General features: G+C 40.3%; 1 protein-coding gene across 1 annotated transcript; it reads right to left on the bottom strand.

Moving 5' to 3' along the window:
• Positions 1–5699: 5699 nt before the first annotated feature.
• Positions 5700–6329, bottom strand: LOC112743068 (uncharacterized). Its single transcript, XM_025792292.1, has one exon. It carries the CDS (start codon positions 6327–6329, stop codon positions 5700–5702), a length of 630 nt encoding a protein of 209 aa, XP_025648077.1.
• Between the last annotated feature and the right edge of the window lie 4180 nt (positions 6330–10509).

The raw sequence follows: 10509 nt of genomic DNA, 5'->3' as shown, positions 1-10509 counted from the left end.
CTGCACAGGGGGTGTGTGCGTGCGCATGCCCAGGAAATTTTAAAATGTGTGCGTACGCACAGATGGAAAAACTTTAAAAATCTGTTCACTCGCACAACCTGTGCCAGCGCCCCCAACAGACTGGCCTTCCCCACGTGTGTGTCTGCACAGGTTGAAATTTTTCCTTAGATATGTGCACACACAAGCTATGCTAGCGCTGCAAACAGAACGCACTTCCCTGCCTATGCGTGCGCATAGGTGTGTGCATCTACACAGGTCAAAATTTTTGCAGGGTGTGCGCCCGCACATATCAATAATCATGAAATTCTGCAACTTTGCATAATTTTAGATTTTTAACACCAACTTTGAATGATCATAACTTCCTCTATAAAATTTCAAATTTCTCAAACTTTATATCGATGTAAAGGGTTTTCAAAGATCTTTAATTCTAAAGAAATTTCAATTAGTTTCGAAAACCGAGGCAAAAGTTATGATTGAGGAAAGTTCACCAAAAATCCCATTTTACCAAAAGCCACAATTTACCAAATTTTCACAATTCTCAAACCACCTCCAACCAAAACAACATTAACCTCCCATTTACAACACAACTAGCCTCTTGGGTCAAAAATTCACTACTTACCACATATTTTCATCATATTTCACCATTCTCCAACCATCAATACCAATCATGCAATATCACAATAAATCTCCATTCAACTCTTCAAACCACACAACCATATTATTAACATTAATTTCACATATATCTTAACATTATCAATCCTCATACATTCATCTCAATAATCATCACACCATCATAAATCATCATACATTAACATTTCAAACAACTCATCAACCATTATAATTCAAACATATCCTATGGGTCACTAGCCTAAGTGTCCATGAATATTACATACTACATAGAGAAAACCGAAACCATACCTTGGCCGATTCCCTTTATGCACCGAAACCCAAAATTGATCACCAAAGAGCTTTCAACCAAAATCCAAGCTTTCACTTCCACTCCAATAAGCACAATTAGGTTCCAAAAGCTCCCAAAGCCACAATAATCAAACTATATTCATACAATTTACCTCAAATCAACCTAGGGTTCCAATTAAACATAAATTCACAAGGGTTTAATGGCTCTTACCTCTTCCAATAGATTTGGATGTCAAAACCCAAGGCTAAGAAAGGCTTAGAGCAAACCTAAACATCCAAAATCACAAAAACTCATTTAACCCCAAAGCCCTAGGAACCGAAATTTTGGAGAGAAGAATAGAATGGATTTCATGGTTATCTCTCCAGTTTCTTGTATGGGTTTTGTAGAGCTTTTCACGAGGAACGCGTAGCTGCAAACGGTGCGACGATCGGAGCTCTCTAGCTCAGGATATGAGCTTTGGAAAAAAATGGTGAATAGTGCTTATCCCTCCCCTTCTCCCCTTTCTATTTTCTGCTGTGTGTTGTTGTGTTTAGTGGCTGGTGGGTTCACTTATGAACCCTTTTATAGGTTGGGCTTGGGCCCAACTTGGGCCCGGTCCAATCCGTTAGCATTTTTAGCCTTTAAAATTAATGCCTGGTTTTCCATTTCTAACATTTTTCTAAGATTTTTGCCGGTTTTCACTTTTTCTCATGCGGTACTCGGTAGACTTGAACCGGTTCAACTGTCGGTTCGTAATTTTTTTACGGTTTTTCGTAGAAGGCACATTTTCTGACTCAGAAAAACTTACTAAGTCCAAAAATCACCTTTAAATCCTCAAATTCTCTCTCTAACTTTTTGGAATCTAATTTGGGCAATTAATCACTTAATTAACCGGTTGATTAGTTGCGGTTCTTAAAAATACCATACTATCAACATCAACATTTCAATTCATCAACAATCCAAATCATCAATTCATCATACATCATCATACAATAATTCCAACAACCAATTTAGTTCAATCCTATCCTATAAGTCACTAGCCTAAGTGTCCAAAAATATTATATATTACATAGATGAAACCAAAACCATACCTTAGCCGATTTCCAATATGCACTAAACCCAAATTGAGTGAAATTTAAGCTTCCAACCACAACCAAGTCACCAACCAACTCCAACAAGCATCAACAATTACTCCAAAGCTCCAATTAAGTGCCAACAATCATAATCTCAATCTATATACACATAATTTACAATAATTCAACCTAGGGTTTATCAAATTCATAAAACCACAAGAGATTTGAATTACTCACCTTACTCAATGATGATTGGGGCAAAACCCAATAGTAATCAAGAGCTAGAGTGTACCTAAACACCCAAAATCACAAAATTTCACTCAATACAAAACCCTAAAAATTCGAAATTTTGGAATGAAGAACTGAGAGGAATTTCGTGATTTTCTTACCAATTTCTTGAATGGGTTTTGTAGAGCTCTTCACGAGGATCGCGTGGCCACAAACGGTGCGGCGATCGGAGCTCCGTAGCTCAAGTTATGAGCTTGAAAAGATGATGATGAATAGTAACTTTTCTCTCTTCTTTTCCCTTTCACTACAGCCACTCACCTTGTGTGTGTGTGTGCGCTTATGGCTGATGGGTTCATTTAATGAGCTTATATGTTGGGCTTGGGCCCAACTTGGGCCCGGTCCAACCCGTTAGTGTTTTTAGCCCGTTTGGCCCAACTTTGGGCCAAACCTTTAAAATAATTGCCCGATTTTCAATTTCTAATATTTTTCTATGGTTTTCTACTATTTTTAATTATTCTCGCGCAGTACCGGAAAGACTTAAACCGGTTCAGCTGCCGGTTCGTGGTTTTACTCGATTTTTCGTAGAAAATATATTTTCTGACTCAGAAAAATCTACTGAGTCCAAAAATCATATTTAAATTCTCAAATTCTCATTCTAAATTTTTGGATCCTACTTTGGGCAATATTAATTGTTTACTTAAACGATTAATTAGTCTCAGTTCTTACATTTCTCCCACCAAATAAGAAATTTTGTCCTCAAAATTTAGTGATTACCTGAGAATAACTTGGGATAATCCTTCCGCATCTCAGACTCCAATTCCGAGTATGCTCTTCTACTCCAGCCCTTTTCCAAGCAACTTTAACCAATGAGACTTCCTTTCCTCGCAACTTCTTCACACTAGTGTCATCAATTCGTACTGGTATTACTTGAAACGTCAAGTTCTCCCTCAACTCGACTGACTCGGGCTCTAACACATGAGCCGCATCTGACGTGTACTTACGGAGTTGTGACACGTGAAATACGTCATGCAAGTTAGATAAGTGAGGCGGCAAAGCTACTGGATACGCCACCGGCCCGAATCGCCTCAAAATCTCAAACGGTCCAATGAACCTCGGATTCAACTTCTTTGTTTTGATTGCTCTTCCGATCCCAGTTGTTGGAGTATCCCTCAGAAATACATGCTCTCCTACTTCAAATTCTAATGGTTTCCTTCTCTGATCCGCATAACTTTTTTGTCGGCTCTGTGCAGTTAGAATCCTCTCCCGAATCCTCTTAATCTTCTCAGTAGTCTCTGCTACCAAATCAGGACCCAAAGCACTTACTTCGCCAGTCTCATACCAACAAAGTGGAGATTGGTACTTCCGTCCATACAAGGCCTCATACGGAGCCATCCCAATGCTCACATGAAAGCTATTGTTGTACGCAAACTCCACCAATGGCATGTAACGGTCCCAACTTTCGGATTGATCCAAAACACATGCTCTTAGCATATTTTCCAACGTCTGAATAGTCCTTTCCGATTGTCCATCCGTTTGTGGATGATATGCGGTACTGAGACATAGCTTCGTACCGAAAACTCTTTGGAAAGCTCCCCAAAACCTTGATGTGAATTGGGGATCACGGTCCGACACTATGCTCGATGGCATACCATGAAATCTCACAATCTCCTTGATGTACAATCTCCCCAACTCCGCTATAGAATAGTTTACTCGGATAGGCAGAAAATGAGCGGGTTTGGTTAAGCGATCCACGACGACCCAAACCACATCAAATCCCGACCTAGTCCTCAGTAGACCGGTCACAATGTCCATTGCAATTCCTTCCCACTTCCACTGAGGAATCTCAAGTGGTTGTAACATTTCCGACAGTTTCTGATACTCTATCTTTACCTTCTGACAAGTCAAGCACTTAGACACAACTGTAGCTATATCACCTTTCATCCCAGGCCATCAGAACATCTTCTTTAAGTTAAAGTACATCTTCGTACTCCCTGGGTGAATGAAAACCCCACTGTTGTGAGCTTCCAATAACAAGTCTTGCCTTAAACTCCCAACATCTGGTATATAAATTCTCCTTTTATATCTCCACAACCCTTCATCATCCTTTGTAAACTCTCCATGCCTCTTCTTACCAACTGGTTGAAATAATTGGTGAAGCTTTTGCTCATCTTGTTGAGCCCTCTGTTTCTCTGATTTAAACGTGCTTGAAATCTGTAACTGGTTCAAACAAGCTCTTCCGGCAACTTCACCAATATCCAATTTAAGATCCACAAACTTATCCACTAACTCTTCTTCCTTGATTCTCATCCAAGCTACTGTTAAAGACTTCCGACTCAATGCGTCCGCCACCATATTCGCCTTTCTAGGGTGATAACTCAATTCAAAATCATAATCGTTTAGCAATTCCATCCACCTCCTTTGACACATATTGAGCTCTTTCTAATCAAAGATGTATTTGAGACTCTTATGATCAGAAAAGACGCTAAACCTCACTCCGTACAAGTGGTGTCTCCAAATTTTTAATGCAAACACAATCGCTGCTAATTCCAAGTCATGAGTTGGGTAATTACCTCATGCGGTCTCAGCTGACCCGATGCGTAAGCCACCACATTTCGGTGTTGCATCAATACGCAACCCAAACCCTTTAAAGAAGCATCACAGTATACTTCAAACGGTTCATGTGGCTCCGGTAAAACCAAAACAGGCGCTGAAGTTAACCTTTGTTTCAAGGTCTGAAAAATTTCTTCACACTCTGACGTCCACACAAACGACACCTCCTTCCTTGTCAACTTAGTCATCGGTAGTGCAATCCGGGAAAATCCTTCAATAAATCTCCGGTAATATCTGGCTAAACCCAAGAAACTCCTAACTTCCGTCACCGTCGTTGGTCTTTCCCATTCCATCACTGCCTCTACTTTCAAAAGATCTACGGCTATTCCTCCTTTGCTCACCACGTGACCTAGGAACTTCACTTCCTCCTTCCAGAACTCGCATTTGGACAACTTAGCATACAATTTCCGCTCTTTTAAGATTTGCAACACGATTCTCAAGTGTTCCTCGTGTTCCTTCGCCGTCTTAGAATAAACTAATATGCCATCTATGATAACCACCATGAATTTTTTCAAAAAGGGATAAAATACTCTGTTCATGTAATCCATGAACACAACAGGTGCATTCGTTAATCCAAAGGACATCATCGCAAACTCTTAGTGTCCATAGTGCGTCCTAAACGCAGTTTTCGGAATGTCATCCTCCTTAACCCTTATCTGATGGTAATCGGATCTCAAATCAATCTTTGAAAACACTCCAGCTCCTTGCAGTTGATCCATCAAGTCATCTATTCTAGGCAACGGGTACTTGTTCTTCACAGTTACTTTGTTCAGCTGTTGGTAATCCACACAAAGTTGCATTCCTCCATCCTTCTTCTTCACCAATAAAACTGGCACTCCCCATGGAGATACACTCGGTTGAATGAACCTCTTGTTCAGAAGCTCTTCCAACTAAGTCTTTAGTTCAGCCAGCTCTATCGGAGCCATTCTATACGGTGTAATTGATACTGGTCCAGCTCCCGGCACCAATTCAATCGCAAATTCAATCTCTCTTTGAGGTGGAAACTCAGGAATATCTTCCGGGGACACCTCCGGAAAGTCTCTAACTACCGGGATTTGATCTAGCTTCTGATTATCACCTAACGCATTTGCAGCTAACAGTATGTAACCCGGACACTCTTTCCCACTACAGTGCACCATTACAGAGTTCTGGTAATAACCCTTAGCTACCACTACTCTATTTTCTCCTTCCGACATAAACTGAATTGACCGCTCAAAGCAATCCAACAAAACTCGGTTCTTTGATAACCAATCAAACCCTAAAATTATCTCCAACCCAACCATTGGTAGACAAATCAAGTCATGCACAAAGTTTCTACCCTCAAGTTTGAAACCTACTTGTCTACAACCTGACCTAGTCATAACTGTCTGATGCGGAGTATGTACATGCAATTCAAATACTAATTCTGACACTTTCAAGCTTAATTCCTCAACTTTAGCAAACGAAATAAATAAATGCGAAGCTTCGGTATCATACAATGCAACCAAGATCTTGTCACCAATTAAACAGTTACCTCTCATCAGAGGATCTGCCTTAGCAGCATCCTTGGCGTTTACTGCAAATACTTGCCCTTGGTGTTAACTCTGACTCGTATTCGGGTTCTTTTCACGAGTACAATCCCTCGCAATATGACCAGGAAAATCACAGTTGAAGCAACCACCTATACCAATCTTGCAAAAGTCATATGGATGAGAACGTCCACAACGATCACAAATTAAATTCAGAGAAACCTTACTCTGATTCCCCCTCCCTTTGCCATGCTGGTACTGATCATAAGTGTTCTTTCTGAAGCCTCCTTGACCATGAGGTGCATGTCCTCCTTTCTTGAAATTCTGACCTCTTGGCTGAAAGTACTTGCCACGTCCCCGACTAGTGTTTCCTCCATGAATGTCCTTTGACGAGGCTACTGTCTTTGCATATTCCTCAATAACTCTCACCTTGTTCACCAGATCGGAGAAAATACGAATTTCTAAAGGAGTCACAGTAGTCATAATGTTATCCTTCAAGCCCCTTTGATACTTGATGCACTTCCAGCTTTCGTATGTCTCTGGGGCACTTTGACACACCCTAGAGAACCTACAGAGCTCCTCAAATCGGTTAGTATATTCCACCACAGACAATGAACCTTGAGTCAGCTGCATAAGTTCCATCTCCTTCGCTTTCCTTGCAGATTCAAGAGTACTTCTTGTAGAAAGCCGTTTTGGAATACATCCTAAGGGATGACGGCATTCTGAAGCTGTAGTAGGCGGCATTCTCCTTGCCACCAGTGCTGAGCCTCTCCCAAAAGCTGATACGCAGCAAACTCCACATACTGGTTGTTCGGAACATGCTGTGCTTGTAACATACGCTCCATGGCCTGAAACCAATTATCCGCTTCTGTACGGTTGGTTGAACCTCTGAAACTTGGCGGATGAACCTTGAGAAAAGTAGCTAAGGTTATCGGTGCGGCTCCCATGTTATCACCATTTCCTTCTGCATTATCATTTCCATTTCCATCTCCGTTTTCGTTCGCGACTGGTTGGCCCAACCTCTGCATAGTTTATAGAGTCGCAGCAGCATTTGCCTCCATGGTATTCGCAAGTTAGCCATTGCTGCCATGAATTCGGCATGGTTATCGGCCGGTTGCTCATTTCTACTCTCTGCTCGTGAACGCGTACGACCTCGTCCGCGAGTGGCCATTAGGGTTCCTGTCTACACCAAACAATCGATATTAAGGTGATCAGTTTTAATATTAAAAGCCTAGTGCTTCAATTATCCCAAAAGGCACTCACAAACAAGCATGTTATGCAATATGAAGTAGATAACCTAATAGTATCAAAGAAAAAGACACACAGAGTATGCAATGAAGCACAATCGGTCCATCCCTCAGGCTCACGAGGATGAACCGCTCTGATACCACTAAATGTAACACCCAAATTATCCTAAGTCTTACCTCGTGTCGTAAAGCAAAAGTTAATCAAAGGTTACGACAATTCTAAAGCTTATACATATTTATATATAGAAGAAATAATATATTCTAGAAGCCCGATGAAGGATACAGCTCAAAAATAGGATTTGAAAAGCGCAAAACATACACACGAAGCTACAAACTTAACGCACAAGATATAGATATAATATAACAAAATATCAGAGTATAATAATGTAAAGATCTAGCCACGGCTCGCGAAGTTTAAGCCGGCTATCTATATACAGACAATACGGAGTATCTGAAAGTTAAAACAGCTTATACAAGCTTTTCTCTCAAAGTAAGCCTCTAGGAAAAAGTAAATACAAAAGGTGAGAGAACTAATCAAAATAGGCAAAAAGACTCCAAAATATATCCAGGATCCTCCGCTCTGTCACCATCGAAGCAACTCACCGAGGTGGGTTGTGACCTGCATCTGAAAATAACAACAGAACATGGTATGAGAACCGGAGGTTCTTAGTATGGTAATAGTACCCAGTGATGTAAGATATAAGACTCCAGGACGCTAGAGCCAATTCTAGAACTTCATATCCATTACAAGATTCATCTTAAAGCATAACTAAAAGAGTAAAGCATAACTTAAAACCTTAACATATTTAAAAGGGTTAACTTAGTGGATTTTCTAACTAACAACTCTCCGCTGTCCCACAGCCTTCACCATCCTATCCTCCATGCGATCCCATCGCCACCGTCTTCTGAGCCTCCTCAATCCTAGTAGAAAGCACAATTAATATCAATGCAAGTAAAACACAAGTATAGGCATATATGACAAGTAATTCAAATAGGCAATTAGGCATGTTATATATTTAGGCAAGCAATTATAAGTCGGCAAAGCAAACAAACAGATAGAAGATGCACATGATGAATGCCTATTCTATTGGCTGTGATATCACATTGTCGGTTTAACTACCAACCCGACACATCTCCATGGAGATGTCGCCCTTCGGAATCATAGTGGGAACCCCTGAGATATGGTGCTCGGAACACCGTCCAAGATTTTGTGCCTGCACACTCTAGTGATCCGAAGGGATGCAAGTGGGATACTCCTACCACAGACCTCACATCTCAGTGCAAGCGGGACGAACCACCGCCCTTACGCCGCCATTGCTACCTCGACAGGCGGGATCCAACCGCCGTCCTTGCCGGGCACATAGCATCTAAACATTCTCAATTTAAAAATGTTACATCAGTGGTTTTGAAATATTTTATTATTTCATGATATCAATAGTTCATCGTTTCAAACTCCTGAGTCCTCGACTCATCTCAACCAGTGTCAATTCACAATTTCCTTTCCAAACTCATTAGTTCATTAGTTCTCAATTCATATATCTTTCTCCCTTCTCACTCCACCAAACCCATCCTCAGTACACCAGAAACCTAAGCCTCCGTTCTCTAACTTTTCCAGGTATAACCAAAATAAATCTCCTAGGACTTTTTCCCATGTTTTGATATCCAAAAATAAGCCAAAGTTTCTTAAATAGGTGTCACAGAAGTTTACAAGCTTGTTTGGAAGGTTAAACAGTTAAAAACAAGAATTAGTTGAAAAACAGGGCATGTGCGTACGCACAAGTATAAAAATTTCCAATTCTGTTCGATTTCACAAGGCGTGCGAATGCCCTCAATAGAATGCACCTTCCAACGTGTGCGTGCGCACAGCTTGCAAAACCTTGTTTGTTGTGTGTTCGCATGGGTCGTGCTAGCGCTCTCAACAGCAAGCCTTCCCCTGTGTGTGTGTGTACGCACAAGGCTGTGCGTACGCACGAGGCTGTGCGTGTGCACAGATTCAAAAACTTACAGGGGAATGCGTGCGCACAAGGTTGTGCGTGCGCACACAAACCAGAAATCACAAATTCTGCAGCATTCACAGAATTCAGATTTTGACACCAAACTTTGAATGATCATAACTTCTACTACAAAAATTCATTTTTTACAAACTTTATATCCATTTAAATATTTTTCAATGAACGTTAATTTAAAGCAAATTTCATCAAATTTTGAAAACTGAGGCTCAGGTTATGATCTGTCAAAGTTCACCAAAAATTCGTTTTTACCAAATTCACAAAGTTCTCAATTTTTCAATTTCACAACCAAAACAAAACCACCATCTCATCAACTCCCAAAACATATCAGATTTCACACTTTTCATACCTCAACTCATCACTCCACCTTGAGCAATCATCAATTCCCATTATCAAATACATAATAATACATTCATGTTCAACCAACACATTAATCAAACATTATTCCACCATTACCAACAATAATCATAATCAGTTTCAATCTCAATCCTCGATACCATACTATCAACATCAACATTTTAATTCATCAACAATACAAATCATCAATTCATCATACATCATCATACAATAATTCCAACAACCAATTTAGTTCAATCATATCCTATGAGTCACTAGCCTAAGTGTCCAGAAATATTATATATTACATAGAGGAAACCGAAACCATACCTTAGCCGATTCTCAATATGCACTAAAACCTAAATTGAGTGAAATTTAATATTCCAACCACAACCAAGTCACCAACCAACTCCAACAAGCATCAACAACTACTCTAAAGCTCCAACTAAGTGCCAACAATCATAATCTCAATCTATATACACATAATTTACAACAATTCAACCTAGGGTTCATCAAATCCATAAAACCACAAGAGAATTGAATTGCTCACCTTACCCAATGATGATTGGGGCAAAACCCAATAGTAATCAAGTGCTAGAG

This window comes from Arachis hypogaea, chromosome 14 (genome assembly GCF_003086295.3).
Source record: "Arachis hypogaea cultivar Tifrunner chromosome 14, arahy.Tifrunner.gnm2.J5K5, whole genome shotgun sequence".
NCBI classification, from domain to species: Eukaryota; Viridiplantae; Streptophyta; class Magnoliopsida; order Fabales; family Fabaceae; genus Arachis; species Arachis hypogaea.
This window is presented reverse-complemented; position numbering and strand designations above follow the sequence as displayed.